Raw genomic sequence first — 18,328 nt, forward strand, 5'->3', positions numbered from 1 at the left:
AAACAGCACCAAGGAACTCCAGAAACTATAACCACATCACCAAGATATAGTTGCTTTGGTGCCTGGGATAGACCTTTAAAGTAAGTTACTGGTTGTAATAGCCTTGCCAACAATACTCACTTTCCCATTAGATCAGCATATATGTGACTCAAATGCTTATATATTAACACCTCCTTGAAAACCATATATTTTATTTTCCAGCAATTGGCCTTGACTCCTGCCCTGAACCTCTATTACCAAACAATGGAATAAAAGTTGGGGATAGATATATGGTTGGTGATGTGGTATCTTTCCTTTGTGAACAAGGATACTCTCTTCAGGTATGATTGTACTATTGATTATAAGTTACATACATGAAATAACTGTACATAATAATCTTACAGATTGAATGTTAATTATCCTACTATTTATTGTTTGTTGTTTTTATACATCTGTTATTCTATTGTTTCTGTATAGGGGCATTCTCACATCACATGTATGCCTGGTCCCGTAAGAAGGTGGAACTACCCTATTCCTATTTGCATTGGTAAGAAAGTTACACTTAATTTAATTTAATTTTCACCTGCCTAATGCCCTCACAAATACACCAATAGACAATACTGTAAATAGATATTTCTAAATGTAACCACAAAACTAAACAGCCATGGGCAATATAAATACTATGCCACTTGAAATCTAGCAACAAACATATTATTTCCATTAGTATGAGAGGAAGCCTTACTTTTAAAATCCCATTTGACTCTGTGCCATTAGAAACAAAGAAACATAGAATGTCACGACAGATAAGAACCATTTGGCCCATCTAGTCTGCCTAGTATCATATCCTTTTTCTTAAAGCGTAAGAAAGCACTGGTTAACACCATTAATCTAACAAATAATGTTCTGCACATAGTAGAGCTGGAGAAGATTCCACTTCATGTCAGTTAATGTCTTCAAAACATCTAATTAGTTGTACATAGTGTATAAAAGAAATACTAAACCAGCAAAATTCCACAGTAACCAAATCAATGAGAGGAAGACAATCTTGATAATCTTTTTTATAACTGATAGTAATAATTCCATTTAATATGATCTTTTTTTTCAGCACAATGTGGTGGTTCCATGTATGACTTCAGTGGTGTTATACTCAGTCCTGGTTTTCCCGGAAACTATCCAAGTAGTCTAGATTGTACCTGGACCATAAAACTTCCTATTGGGTTTGGTAAGTAGCGTATCAATTTGTGTACCAATAAAACAATGAAAGGGTTCTATTGACTGCCTTCAAAAACATGGAATGCTGACATATCATTCACTTAATTCGATTTACAAAATACATTGGGCTTTGAAAAAAAAAATCTATAAATGTACAGGCTTTCTTGTGTATTTATTTTAAAAAATGACAAATATTGATTTTGAATGGTTCAGCAAAAATAACCTGCTTGGAAAACAAAATTCCACAATAAGCAAGTTTGAATTAGAAACATTATTTATACATTTTAACAAACAGTGAGGTATAGGGAATCAGTACGGTACACAAATTACTTTATTATGCACATTTCATTAGTGTAACTGTAGTTAGTACTTATATGGGTATTATGCACATTTTAGACTTGTGCCTGGTGGATATGTTTTTTTTTTTTTTTTGGGGGTGGGGAGGGCTCCGATGTTAATTCATGTGATGGTTTGGATGAATATCATCTATTGAAAAATATTTGGGAAAACATTCAGACAAGCTAAAAGGATGCCCAAATGATCCAGTCAGTGTACTGTAAAATACATACATAATATAAATATTATGTATATATTTTTCAGTACACTGATGCTCACAGTATTCTGCCATTTGGTTCACGCATCAAGTGAGAAAAAGTAGCCAAAAAGAGGAGGAACAGTAAACAAATCTATATTTATATATTATATGTAGTTATTAAATATTTATTATAGTGTATTTCTGCTCCACCCTTTTATTCCTCTATTGGTTACTTCTCACTTGATCAATGAATTAAATCAACATTTAATAGCTGTCCCATGGCCATCAATCATGTTTATTTTCCCATCAGTCATCTCTTTTTTTTTTTTTGGTGCTGTAAGTGAAACTCCAAATACTGAAACAAACAAACATGTTTGGTCATTGTGCTAGTTGTTTACACAGTTATACGTCCATATGGCACTTTAGAGATATGGAATTCAGCCAGACAGCCGATCAGTTCAAACTCCGCAAAATCGCAATTCATCTGAATCTGAATGTACAAGTCTATCTTAATGGCATTTTTCTCCAGTCAGCACCATTATGTTTTGTAGATGGTTAGATGCACATAACTTCATTTATGGCATCCACACGTGTAGCTCATTGGATTATGGGACAATTGCAATGCTTTGCCTTCAGTGACATATTCAAGGCAAGTAAAAATAAAATAGGACTGGAGACATTTCGGTTATCTATTAAGTAGTTCTTTTCCCTTCAAAGTGACAGTTCCTCTTTAAACATTTCCAACAAACCATCTAATTGACAGATTTTTCAGCAACCTTTCAAGCAACCTATGACAAGATGCAAAAATAGTAATTAAATCATGTTTTTAGCTGGCACGAAGAATTTCTTTTTGGCAGGCAACATGTTCCCATTTATGCATTAATCATCCTATGTAAAAATATTTAGCCAATTTAATGAATCTGACCCTTTGGTAAATATGATCTCTTATGTTTTCTTTCCATGAACATATTATTATAAATATGTAGCTGACATGATGTGCGTGGGTTATTCATATGACACATATACACTGTATCTTCATTCTAGAACTCATGACAATTTCAAGTCTTATTTTATCTACAGTATTAACATTATAAATATTAACAACCTGACATGACAGTACCGGTGCAATAGGATATTAGAGGGTAGATTAACTTCTAATGTTTGCTGTTACTAATCCTACAGTTTCTATTCTTTTTTTACCAGAAAAATTCATTTATATTCTCCCACAAAGTTCATTGGGCAACAAGTGCATGAATGTATAGTAAAAACTCTCATCCAGTTATTGCCTGTTTGCCAGACACTAAACAGCTCTTGCTAGAACCAACATCAAATGAAAGTCAATTACAAGCAATTAAGAAATTAACTGGACTTTCAACACCAACAACACAAAACCCCCAGATGGCTCTAATTTCACTGTTTCAGTGTTAAAGTAGAGAATTGAAGAGTACTGCTAGCTGAAAAACAATCCATAACCACAATAAAGTGCGCTAAATACATTATAATACACAATACCTGAAAACCCACAAACAAAGGAAAATAGTCCTTCCTAAGTAAAGAGTCCAATTAGATTCCTTATAGACCCTCGTCTACCAGGGATGATCAACTTATTACATCTCCTACTTACAAACACTGTGCATTTGTGTCAAAGGCAACCAAAAAAACTTTTGCTATTAATATATGTTTTGGCACTCTTCCTAATGGTGCTGGTATCAAGGTAGCCCTCAAACACACCTTAAATTAATGTAGTAATTATATATGATACCACACTCAAAATTAGATGCAAAAAAACTTGATTTGTATTCCACAAGTTTTCCCATTTTATATAGGTGCTCCAATAGTAAGTACTTTTGCAATCCTATACTTTGTAGTTATGCTATTGCACACCTATACTGTTCTCTTTCAAGGTAGTGAACAAAGGCAGAATCACATATCAAAAGGAGTGACAAATCGCAAAGTACACTGGAGTATATAGATATACCTATTTACATACTTAACACATAGAACAGAGATAAAATCACTAATTTGTATGCTTCCTGTATTACTGAGTCCCACAGTATATGGACTGTTTGGATGTTTTAATTGTGAACCAAGGTACTGCAGACCCATGTGGGTCAACTAAAACATCCTAACAGTACCATATACTGTGGGAATCAGTAATACAGGCAGGGTCATCTTTAATATGGATTGGACCCTGGGCAAACATTTGCTTGGGCCCCCTGAACCCTGTCGTCCCCTCCCTGGCATGCAATCATGCCCCCCACCCCAACGCAGAGGCGGACGAAAAGTAGAGAGGGCTCTGGTGCATTAATTATTTTGGGCAAGAGGGGGCAAAAGGTAGATCCCCATCTGTCATGCAACTCCAACAATGCTTTGACAGCTGGGGCGCTACCATTTTCCCATGCATGCAGGGTTGTATTTAGCACTGAGCAGTATTTGTGTGTTTGAGTGTTAGCATGTTTTTGTATGGAGTATGTTTGTGTGAATGTAGAGGTGTGTTTGTATGTGGAGATGGCATTTAAATGCAAGTATGCATTTAAGTGTAGTGTTGGATTATGAATACACTGGTGTGTTTATATATATTTGTGTTGTTTAAAAAAGAGGTGTGTTTATATGTAGTGTTGAAGTTTGAATGCAGGTGTGTATTTGCGTGTAGTGTTGAATGCTGAGATGTATGCACAAATACACATGCACTGTCAAACACACACACACACACACACTGTGATACACATACACACACAGAAACACTTGCAGATACACAGATATACACAATCATACAGATGCAGCTATACAGACACATTTACACACACTGACACACACACATACAGACACACAACCTGGCGCACATGCAGACACACAGATGCACACACTGACACACACGCAGATACACTGAAAACATACAGATACACAGATACATAACCTGACAAATGCAGATACAAACACTGACACACATGCAGATACACACATTGGCTACATACAGATAAATGCACAGGTATACACACTGACACACACACACACAGATACATACATACTGACAACATACAGATACACACTGACACACACACACACAGACACTGTGACCGACATACTGACACTGTGACCGACATACTGACACTGTGACAGACATACTGATACTGTGACAAACATACTGACACTGTGACAGACAATCTGGCACTGTGAAGACATACTGACACTGTGACAGACATACATACTGACACATACACAGACATACTGACTGGCACACTGACACACAAACTGACACACACAGACATACTGACATACACACATACATACATACTGACACACACACAGACATAAAAACTGACACTCAGACATATACTGACTGACACATACATACTGACACACACACAGACATAAAAACTGACACACAGACATATACTGACTGACACATACATACTGACACACACACAGACATACATACATACTGACACACACACAGACATACTGACACACAAAGACATACATACTGACACACACAACGACATACATACTGACACACTCAATTATGTAACTGAGATATAGAATTTTTACACGGTCTGGGTATTTCAGCCTAAACTTTGCAATTTATTCTCAGTTTCCCCAGTTTCCTGGTTTGGTAAATCCGTGTTTCTCATCTGATTGTCAGAATAACAAACCATTTATAACATAGCAAAGAATGCATTAACATGGAAAGCCTCCAACTCCCCTTATATTTTACTTTATGTGAAACTGTGGCAGTGTGGGGTGACAGTGGCGGTGAGTTGTGACAGTGGCAGTGTGGGGTGGCGGTGTTGCATTCAACACACACAAACATACTGACACACAGACATACATACTGACACACACACACAGACATACATACTGACACACACAGACATACAAACTGATACACAGACATTCATACTGACACACAGACAGACATACTGACACAAACACATACATACTGACACACACACACACAGACATACATACTGACACACACAAAGACATACTGACACACACAAAGACATACTGACACACACAAAGACATACTGACACACAGACATAGATACTGACACACAGACATACATACTGACACACACACATACATACTGACACACACACGTACATACTGACACACACACATACATACTGACACACACACACACACCGACATACTGACACACACACACATACATACATACTGACACACACATAGCCATACATACTGACACACACACACAGACATACATACTGACACACACACACAGACATACTGACACACACACAGACATACTGACACAGACATACATACTGACACACACACAGACATACATACTGACACACACACAGACATACATACTGACACACACACAGACATACTGACACACACAGACATACTGACACACACACACGCACACACACACAGACATACATACTGACACACACACAGACATACTGACACACACAGACATACTGACATACACACACAGACATACTGACACACACACAGACATACTGACACACACAGACAGACATACCTGACACACAGACAAACATACTAACACACACACAGACAAACATACTGACACACACACAGACATACATACTGACACACACACAGACATACATACTGACACACACACACAGACATACTGACACACACACAGACATACATACTGACACACACACAGACATACATACTGACACAGACATACTGACACACACACAGACCTACTGACACACACAGACAGACATACTGACACACACACACACACAGACATACATACTGACACACAGACAAAGACATACATACTGACACACACACAGACATACTGACACACACACAGACTTACTGACACACACACACACACACACACATACATACTGACACACACACAGACATACTGACACACACACACACACACACAGACATACTGACACACACAGACAAACATACTGACACACACACACAGACACTCTTCAGTTTCATACCTTTTAAAGAGGCTTCCTTCCCTGGGGTCCAGTGTGCTGGCTGTGGTAGTTGGGAGTTGGGGGTCTAGCTCTCCTTGCTCCCCCTCCTCACTGGATGCTGGCTCAGCAGCCTCCCGCGCGGCCCGATGTCTTTGAGGTGGGAGGAAGTGATTCACGGACATCACTTCCTCCCATGCAGCCGTTAAGCAAGGGCCCGGTCACGCTGTTAAAGGGCCACAGCGCCGACTGGACCCCTGCTGGAACATGCTCACTGGGTGGCCCTAAGGGCAATAATAGCACCGCGGGCCCATTAGGTAGGGAAATATAAAAAAAAAAAAAAAATGTATTGCAGGCAGCGGAGCCCACAGGGCAGCTGCTTTGGGCCCCCCATGAGTAACTGGGCCCAGGGCAGCTGCCCCGTTTGCCCCTCCTTAAAGACAGCCCTGAATACAAGAAGCATACACATTCAGGATTTTATCTCTGTTCTATGTGTTAAATATGTAAATAGGTATATCTATATACTATATATAGTGTACTGTGCGATTTGTCACTTCTTTGATATGTGATTTTGCCTTTATTCACTACCTTGAAAGAGAACAGTATAGGTGTGCAATAGCATAAATACAAAGTATAGGATTGCAAAAGTACTTACTATTGGAGCACCTATATTAAATGTGAAAACTTGTGGAATACAAATCAAGTTTTTTGCATCTAATTTTGAGTGCGGTATCATACAGTTGCAAGAAAAAGTATGTGAACCCTTTGGAATGATATGGATTTCTGCACAAATTGGTCATAAAATGTGATCTGATCACCATCTAAGTCACAACAATAGACAATCACAGTCTGCTTAAACTAATAACACACAAAGAATGAAATGTTGCCATGTTTTTATTGAACACACCATGTAAACATTCACAGTGCAGGTGGAAAAAGTATGTGAACTCTTGGATTTAATAACTGGTTGAACCTCCTTTGGCAGCAATAACTTCAACCAAACGTTTCCTGTAGTTGCAGATCAGACGTGCACAACGGTCAGGAGTAATTCTTGACCATTCCTCTTTACAGAACTGTTTCAGTTCAGCAATATTCTTGGCATGTCTGGTGTGATTCGCATCTCAATTGGGTCGAGGACAGGACTCTGACTGGGCCACTTCAGAAGGCGTATTTTCTTCTGTTTAAGCCATTCTGTTGTTGATTTACTTCTATGCTTTGGGTCGTTGTCCTGTTGCAACACCCATCTTCTGTTGAGCTTCAGCTGGTAGACAGATGGCCTTAAGTTCTCTTGCAAAACGTCTTGATAAACTTGGGAATTAATTTTTCCTTCGATGATAGCAATCCGTCCAGGCTCTGACGCAGCAAAGCAGCCCCAAACCATGATGCCCCCACCACCATACTTCACAGTTGGGATGATGTTTTGATGTTGGTGTGCTGTGCCTCTTTTTCGCCACACATAGTGTTGTGTGTTTCTTCCAAACAACTCAACTTTGGTTTCATCTGGCCACAGAATATTTTGCCAGTACTGCTGTGGAATATCCAGGTGCTCTTGTGCAAACTGTAAACGTGCAGCAATGTTTTGTTTGGACAGCAGTGGCTTCCTCTGTGGAATCCTCCCATGAAATCCATTCTTATTTAGTGTTTTACGTATTGTAGATTCGCTAACAGGGATGTTAGCATTTGCCAGTGACTTTTGTAAGTCTTTAGCTGACACTCTAGAATTCTTCTTCACCTCATTGAGCAGTCTGCGCTGTGCTCTTGCAGTCATCTTTACAGGACGGCCACTCCTAGGGAGAGTGCAGTAGTGCTGAACTTTCTCCATTTATAGACAATTTGTCTTACCGTGGACTTATGAACAGCAAGGCTTTTGGAGATACTTTTATAACCCTTTCCAGCTTTATGCAAGTAAACAATTCTTAATCGTAAGTCTTCTGAGAGCTCTTTTGTTTGAGGCATCATTCACATCAGGCAATGCTTCTTGTGAAAAGCAAACCCAGAACTGGTGTGTGTTTTTTTATAGGGCAGGGCAGCTGTAACCAACACCTCCAATCTCATCTCATTGATTGGACTCCAGTTGGCTGACATCTCACTCCAAATAGCTCTTGGATATGTCCTTAGTCTAGGGGTTCACATACTTTTTCCACCTGCACTGTGCATGTTTACATGGTGTGTTCAATAAAAACATGTCAACATTTAATTCTTTGTGTGTTATTACATTATTAAGCAGACTGTGATTGTCTATTGTTGTGACTTAGATGATGATCAGATCACATTTTATGACCAATTTGTGCAGGAATCCATATCATTCCAAAGGGTTCACATACTTTTTCTTGCAACTGTATATAATTAGAACAAGAAAACCTTTGATCAGAATTTACATTTTATAATGTAATTGAATGAATTAACAAACAAACAGCTAAAACAGATAACAAATACATAAAGCTATAGAGTTGGGCTATACTGTTTTAGTACCCGTGTCATCACAGTTCATTGTAGGGAATATACTACTTTGATTCTGTTAAGAATTGTATGAACATATCCATGAACTACATTATAAAGTTCATCTAGAAATGCATGTTTAGCACAGACAGGCAGACATGAAAATGTAGACCGACAATTAAGGAAACAGCGTTAAAGAACATACCATTTCTGGTATATAATTTCTTGGTCATTTTAAATATGCAGAAAGTGGACAAATAAAAAAATTATAATATATATATATATATATATATATATATATATATTTATTTTATATATTTTTTTTGCCTTGCAAAAGTATTCCGATATCTGACTAATTCTTGTATTTTGCAGAAAACCAACCTAATTATTTTAAAGGGAATCTGTCACCACAATGTCATTACAGAGGTGGATGTTATAATTCTCTAACACCCACCTCCAGTCTGACTGAGCTCCGATGCGCCCACATGCAGGGCACACCTCCATCATGACACCAACACCATGACACCAACAGATTTTGTGGCCATGTTCCCATACTCCCTAGCGAGGGCTAGCAGAACAGTCTAAGGAATTAGAGAGGGAGTTACCATAGCAACCACAGTGAATCACAACAGATTTTGCACACAAAAAAAAACCAGGAGAATTGTATTACTTTTTTATGCTATAAAATACACAAATAAATGGCATAGTTATACCTAAATTACACACCCATACATTTACCTCTCAAATGGCAACACTTTGCTAGGTCAACACCATGCAATTAAGGTGTGAAATTGTTGTACAGAATACATTTTATTTTTGTTTGAATAATACTCTTTTTCCAAATGAATTATACATTTAAATATTGAAAGTTTTCTTTTTTATTTCCTTAGGCGTACATTTGCAGTTTGTAAATTTTTCCACGGAGACAATTCATGATTACTTGGAAGTAAGAAGTGGGGCTGCAGAGATTGGTTCTGTTATTGGGAAGTTAAGTGGACCCCAGCTTCCAGCTTCATTATTCAGCACAACTCATGAAACCAGTTTGTATTTTCATAGTGATTACTCACAGAACAAGCAGGGCTTTCATATTATATATCAAGGTAATTATTGATTTGATTAAGTTTTCATATAATATGCTTATATATTACACATGTGTGTGACTATCCAAAGTATAATTGTATTGACTTACCCTTACTTCCAGCAACTTTATATTTTCTTTAATAGAAATGTAATACTTTTACAACTATATTATTAGTTTTAATATTTTCTAATGGATGGATGAAAATGCATGGTAAATAGTAAAATTGGGAATATATTATAGCCATGCATATTTAGTAACTGGTCAGTGGCATAAGACTTTATTTTAATTATTTTGAAATGTAAAATAGCACAATTATATGAATGCACATGCATTTATGATACCTAACTAACACAGAATATGTTTTTTTATGCTGTATTGTTAGCTGTAGAATAGAAACAATATATATTTGCAGCTGTAGGGAGAGATTTAAGATGATGGATATTATTAAATATCTTGTTAAATATTTTGTGGCCTGCATCTCTAACAGGTGTGCACCATGGTTTTCTCCCTTTTCAAATGTAAGCTGGAAGGGCAAAAAATAAATAAAAAATAAATATATATATATAACGTGTAGGAAAAGGCCAGCACTCAAGGACTTAAAATAGTCAAAAAGAAAAAAACCTTTATTCCAGTTTTTCTGAGGGTCGACGTTTCAGTCCACCACTGTGGACTTTCATCAGGACATAAAATACAATATTACAAAATTCTACTTAAATAGGAAAAGATTAACTTACCCAACCACAAAATTATATATTAGTCTCCCTCAATTCATAAGGGGACATCCCTGGTCGGGATAAGTGCAGGGGAATGGATAATTAAAATAAGGAAGCTTATCAACTCACAGACCAGATATATATAGTATGTAGTCCTTTGTCTTAAAGGCCAAAAGGGGCCAGAGTGTTAAATTCTCAAGTCCAAAATCACAAAAAAGATATATATGATAATTTTTCATTGAGGCCCTTGAGCAGAAACATTCTTTAACATCACTTAAATGCATCGCCATCGACCATATTCCACCATCTAGAAGAGGAGGAAATCGATCTATAGCACTGTTACGCAAAGAGGCATTTTGGATTCAAGAACTCAATACCTTGGCCCCCCTGGGCCTCAATGAAAAATTATCATATATATCTTTTTTGTGATTTTGGACTTGAGAATTTAACACTCTGGCCCCTTTTGGCCTTTAAGACAAAGGACTACATACTATATATATCAGGTCTGTGAGTTGAGAAGCTTCCTTATTTTAATTATCCATTCCCCTGCACATATCCCGACCAGGGATGTCCCCTTATGAATTGAGGGAGACTAATATATAATTTTCCCTACTATATGATCTACAGTCTAGTTCTATAGATGTTTTGGTTACTTATCACCACAGTATATAGTCTATAGCTGTGATGAGATGGTTATAGTGACCCTCATTGATATATTAGGGTACGAAGTGGTATGTACATGGGATGGTTATTATTATTTTTTACCACATCAATTGTGGAAATATAATGTATAGATTTATTATTTTCTTTAGTATAAATATTTGTCATGCCACTACCCTGAATTGGCGCATTGTCTTTAAAATCCCCTCAGAGGTCCACATTTGACATAGCTTGCAGAGAGGTCTTTCTCACTATTGGTACATGTCAGTGTAAGAGGAGACGATTATCTTTATTATTATTACTATTAATACTGTATTTTGGCACTCATCACATAGTTATCACATGCACTTATTTTGATTGGGTGTATATTCACTACACTTTTGAGATTCACTTGTACATTGATTACGCATAGATGTGGGCACACAGCATTTGGATTAACTTGTAAGCATGAGCCTAGGTTTATAAACCCTATACATAGTTACTTATCAATACATCACAGTATAACATAGTTGAGCTTATACATTGTCACTATTTCACTTGCCACTAAGTTCAGATAAACATGCACTGATCGCTTAGACCGATCGATTTATAGGTTTATCTTGGTACTTCACTTGCTATTAAGTACAGATAAGCACACACAGATCGTTTAGATCGATCTGTGTATATGTTACCATAGTGATGGACACGGCACTTTCACAATCACTCTTAATTCATATTATTTTCGTAAACAGATTGAGTGATCTATTGGTATAGTCTCACTTAGCACTCATTTGTACATAGCACACATAGATCGTTGGCACCGATCTGCTTATAAGATCTCCATGGTTACGTACACGGCATAGAACCTATGCTGGGAGTGTAAATACAGAACTCCGGCAAGAGTAGTCACTGCAAAGATATGTTACCCACAGACACATAACGGTAAAGGGGATGTACAGTTAATAGATGCAGTTTTAGGAGTGCTCGTGATTACATCCGAGCTTTTCCATCTGCTACCCCTTGCCTTGTATAGAGAAACACGTTTGGATCGCCGAGCGGTGAATAGTGTATCGGTTGCTATGGTGATGGGTCAAACACTGCGGACCGTAAGGGGTTGTGCCGTTAGACACACATTCGCAGAGGGAAGTGCACCACGCTAGAGCACAGGTGACAGTGGTTGGGTAAGTTAATCTTTTCCTATTTAAGTAGAATTTTGTAATATTGTATTTTATGTCCTGATGAAAGTCCACAGTGGTGGACTGAAACGTCGACCCTCAGAAAAACTGGAATAAAGGTTTTTTTCTTTTTGACTATTTTAAGTCCTTGAGTGCTGGCCTTTTCCTACACGTTATACATTTGTGCAGCCGAGCACCGGGCAGACACTTGAGGAAGGCTGGAGTGCAACTCCCATCAATCTGTATATATATATATATATATATATATATATATATAACAAATAAGTAATGCATGTGGTGGCTGGACACAATAAACACTTCTCGCACATAACCCATGTAGCCAACGAACACACACAGGCTACCCACACAACATATACGTTACTACTACACGAAAGTGTTCTAGTTGTGATAAGTCCTAACCTAACTTTATTAATTACAGACATAAATAAGTAAATTTGCTCATAAGTTACATTATTTTACTTTATTTAAGCTGCTATTTTATTTTATATTCTATTTATTTTATCCATCCTGAGTCCAAAAACCTGGTTCCAGTTATACAGCATTTAAACAGCTTGACAAAATATGGGGCTTTCACCTATAGCCCCTATGCAACAGCACTGATAATGTGGAAACATTAACACATCAACGTTATCATTTGAGAATCTGTCCAGCCAGGGAAAAGATTGCTTGGCTAACTGACCATCTGCACTCTCAGACTGTCATTAGTATCCAAGATTGGGCAGGCTCACATTTGATAATATTTTGTACTACTTTCCACGATGCACAACAAAACTAGAAAATATTTGAACTACCTTTCCAACTTAAATACTATAATTGTATTTTTATATTTTTTGTTTATGGTATAGCATTATCATGCTGTTTTTATTTGTTTGTATATAGCATATCAGCTGCAGAGTTGTCCTGATCCACGTCCATTTCGGAATGGGTTTGTTATTGGCAGTGACTTTACTGTTGGCCATACAATTTCTTTTGAATGCTTCCCTGGCTATTCTTTGATTGGTGAATCTGCTCTTACATGTCTACATGGAGTGAGTCGCAATTGGAACCATCCCGTGCCTCGTTGTGATGGTATGTAGTACTGAATATGCTTCATACATTTATTTTATTTGCAGTAACTGGAAGAAAAGGGAAATTTTTAACAATGAATAAAAAGTATGATTTTTTCTTTTTTTTATTAGTTAGGGTTACTTCCTTTTTTAAGGATATGCATAGTAAACAAAATAGCCCCATAAGTTCTATTGCCGAATACCCTAAAGCAGCAAAGGCTAATCACAGCATTGAATATATTTTCAGGGTGTGTGCCCATGTCAAAAGATTGAGTTCTCATTGCATACATTATCTCTTACTACAGTAGAGGATAGTTTTATTAGTAAACGTGAAGAAATCTTTAAGAAACATTGATTTTGCCACTCAATTTGCTAAATAGTCAAACGCAAAATGTAAGAACTCTTTTATCTTATGTATCTATATTTTTTATATGGTAAAAAATAATAGGTGATAAGACAGAAGAAACAATGATATTCAATACAATTCATGTAGTAACTGACTCACTCAACCAGTAAACAAATATAAGTTAGAATAGTAAGAATATACTTCCCTATATACACTCTCTCACACATAAACAATATAAATATATGTATTAAGGCCGTTTGGCCTGTATTTGTGGGAGGGGCTTAAATTAATTAACTCCCCTAGATAAGGGACACCCCTTACCTGACTCATATCGCTTGAGGTCAGCATCAGAATGATTTCTACTTCCGGGTCATCCAGACGCCATTTTACCTGATTACTCCATGAGGTTTTCTAAGCTGAGCTGTGTCAGGAATCCAGCCACAGGCTTTTCCGGCCTACCACCTTCTTTCTTCAATCCATCGCCGTGGATGATGTCCAAGTGACTCACAAACCGTAAGTCGACCTACCCGTTACGCCAGGCATCAGTCCCACGGCACCATGCACGGGTCAGTCCTCACTTTACGGCTGCATTTTGTCTAAGTCTGTTCTAAAACCATTGCATGTTCATGCATATCATTCGTTTAAACCCCCTCGCATTTCATGTACAAACCAACGAACCACTGCATTTTTCACCTACACACTGACCCCTACCGGTCATTCGGTGTACTACAGGCTTCTCAGACATTATTGCATTTCATGTACAAACCAACGAACCACCGCATTTTTCACCTACACACTGACCCCTATCGGTCATTCGGTGTACTACAGGCTTCTTAAACGTTTTTTTGCATTTTCATGTACAAACCAATAAACCACTGCATTTTCACCTACACACTGACCCCTACCGGTTTTTGGTGTACTACAGGCTTCTTAGACATTATCGCATTTCATGTACAAATCAACGAACCACTGCATTTTCGCCTACACACTGACCCCTACTGGTCTGTTGTTGTACTACAGGCTTCTTAGACATTATCGCATTTCATGTACAAATCAACGAATCACTGCGTTTGCGCCTACACACTGACCCCTACTGGTCTTTTGGTGTACTACAGGCTTCTTAGACATTATCGCATTTCATGTACAAATCAACGAACCCTCATTTGCGCCTACACACTGACCCCTACTGGTCTTTTTGTGTTCTACAGGCTTCTCAGACATTATTGCATTTCATGTACAAACCAACGAACCACGGCATTTTCGCCTACATGCTGACCCCTACTGGTCAATCGGTATACTACAGGCTTCTCAGACTTTCTTTCACTTCATAAGCAAACAAACTAACTACAACATTTTCGCTTTTATACTGACTCCTATCTGTCAAACGGTAGGATTAACCCCTTAAGGACACATGACATGTGTGACATGTCATGATTCCCTTTTATTCCAGAAGTTTGGTCCTTAAGGGGTTAAGGGGTATTTTTACCATACAATCAGCATTTCTGACCCCTACTGGTCAACAGCAAAACTGTCTTCACATGTCATATACAATTTACCAGCCAATATAAATTACACATAAGATTGTTTTAAACATAACCATAAACCATAAATTAAACTCCAGCACGGGCTCAACTTCAGGTTTAATTCACAATTATTTACATTTCACATCAAGACCAACAGTGGTTCTATCAACACTGCCACCTACAGGTCTGTCAAGTACATTGACAATTTTCATGGGGTTTTACAAACACCGAAACACTGACACCTATAGGTCAATAGACAAACAACATTTCACATACCAATCAGAATCCAACTACACTGCCACCTATAGGGCACTCGGCATATCTCCAGTGCACTTGCATTTTGCAACACCATGTTCACTGACCCCTACCATTCAATAAGACATACAACAATTCACATAGCAAGTACTATATCAAACATCTGGTATACATACATATATTATTACACAGTAGCAGACGCATCTGTATATACGTAACTGGTAATATAGTTCACATACATTTTTCAAAGCACACTGCTCACACTACAGACTTTTCCCTAGCAAGGGGACATACAACACACAAGGTGGGGACAGACTACTTTTTCACTTGTACATACGGCACTTAATGGGTTAAGATTGATACATATTTAACCAGTATGGCTACGATGTTTAATATTTACACATCACGGCACTTTACTTTTCACATATACTGTACGTATTAAGATAAGCTTGGTCTATGCCATATTTCCTTATGCCATACGGTTTTATCCATTCAGGTTACAGTTACTACTAAAAAACCTATACGGATTGTCCGGTTCAATACCATACTACCAGGTACATACACCTGCTCACGTAGTTATCCATCTCTTACCTTCCCTGGAATAGTAATAGTGTACTGGCAATTAGGGTTCTAGGGCCAAATAGGTATTACTTCCTTTTTTTCTCTGCATTATGCTTCGGTTAGTGGTCCCGCAAGGCCAACACCCCACCTCACACTCGGAGGCATACACCCCTTGGGCCCCTCGGGAGCTAGTCGCCTCGCATTGTATCATAGAGAGGGCCTCACCTGTCACTCCCCTTCCTATTTTCTGGTTACTGTCACCGAGAGGCCAACATCCTGCCACAACGTTCGGTGGCCACACAAAATCCCCTCACGCCGGGCATAGATAGAGTCTCTCAAGCCACTTGGCAACTAGCAGGGCCTCACCAGTCACCAAAACACACCAAGCCTAATCGTTTCGCCTTACAGATTAGCTAGCAAGCCTGTACAAGACCCCTAGGTACAAATAATAATTGCAATCTTTATTGTTATTGAAGTATTTCTCAAAAAGTTGGTGAAGAATCACCTCTTCCTAGCACCCCGGCTAGAATTGATACACCTTCAAGCAGAGGAGATGTTGCTAGTCCAGCAGCAATCAGATCCTGGACGATCCCACACATTACCACCGACCTAAGGAGGTGACAAATCCCCTACCCTGCCACAGCAAGGAAAGCAGAGTTATTCAAACTCCTCCAACACGGAGGCAGGGGAAGGCCCAGCTACACCAACTCAGGTGACACCCAGGCCATGCTAGCCTCACTCATAAACTCATGAGCCAAAAAATGTATGACAGACTGGCAATCTTGAGTCGGTCACCACAGCCCTCACAAGGCTCCAAACTCCGGACAACACGGAGGCAGGGGAAGGCCCAGCTACACCAACTCAGGTGACACCCAGGCCATGCTAGCCTCACTCATAAACTCATGAGCCAAAAAATGTATGACAGACTGGCAATCTCGAGTCGGTCACCACAGCCCTCACAAGGCTGGGCCTCACGCTACTGTACAACCAGCACCAACCGAAACTCTGTTACCTGGTACAATCAATTCTTATGACACACAAGACATTAACCCTGCACATATGATCCCAGCACATTGGGGAAGCAAGGCATATATATGCATGATGATGTATCTGTGATGGTCAGATCCGAGGATTCCAGGTAAATCGGGAACTGACCATCCCTTGGTTGGGTTGGCATTTGGAATATGTAGAGATGTTTATTTGTGCAGGTACCCATACAGAGGGGATTTTGTCCCAAACAAATTGACGAGCACTCTCAGGCTCCAGGTACCAGCACCCCTGAACTACCAGAGACAATTGATATGAGTAGTTGCATTGCATATAGACTGTTGCATATATGTTCAAATGGTTCAGGGCACATGACAAACCATGTGTTCCAATACAACTTACAAATAACTTACTCACCATCTGTACACACCAATGCATTTTCAACACTCCTGACTCATCACCCTTCAAGACTTGTAGTAGATTTACTAAAGCTCTGGAGCTTCAAAGGGCTCCCATACAGGTATCATAAATACACCTTCAAGGAATGCCCTCACTTACAGTCAGCACAACAGAACCATTGGCTGTAAACACACTCATAGCCAAGATTTGCAGTGGGGTCTTCCAATCTCCACCATTTACAGCATGGCACCAAACACAAACACATTGCTATTGTCACAAGGAAATCTTCCCTTAAACAAAGACTAACCATAGACTTATTGGCACCACACACCTCCGCTACCCCAAGTCTCAACTCCCTCATACCCTCCGAGGAGTTTCCTTACTATACAACACCATTGATCTACCTTTACAGCTAACACTCAAGCATGGGTTGAAGCTTGGTTAAGTAAGACCAATATCATCAACGCAGT

General features: G+C 38.6%; 1 protein-coding gene across 1 annotated transcript in view; it reads left to right on the forward strand.

Moving 5' to 3' along the window:
• The window catches only part of CSMD3 (CUB and Sushi multiple domains 3), a 1,213,223-nt gene that overhangs the window by 991,838 nt on the left and 203,057 nt on the right, over positions 1 to 18,328 (forward strand). Inside the window, exons 40-44 of the mRNA XM_063451130.1 lie at positions 202 to 320; positions 457 to 526; positions 1,085 to 1,201; positions 10,003 to 10,212; positions 13,621 to 13,809. Coding sequence (XP_063307200.1) covers positions 202 to 320; positions 457 to 526; positions 1,085 to 1,201; positions 10,003 to 10,212; positions 13,621 to 13,809 — 705 coding nt within the window. The remainder of the gene's footprint in view (positions 1 to 201; positions 321 to 456; positions 527 to 1,084; positions 1,202 to 10,002; positions 10,213 to 13,620; positions 13,810 to 18,328) is intronic.

This window comes from Pelobates fuscus, chromosome 4, assembly GCF_036172605.1.
Source record: "Pelobates fuscus isolate aPelFus1 chromosome 4, aPelFus1.pri, whole genome shotgun sequence".
Lineage (NCBI taxonomy): Eukaryota > Metazoa > Chordata > Amphibia > Anura > Pelobatidae > Pelobates > Pelobates fuscus.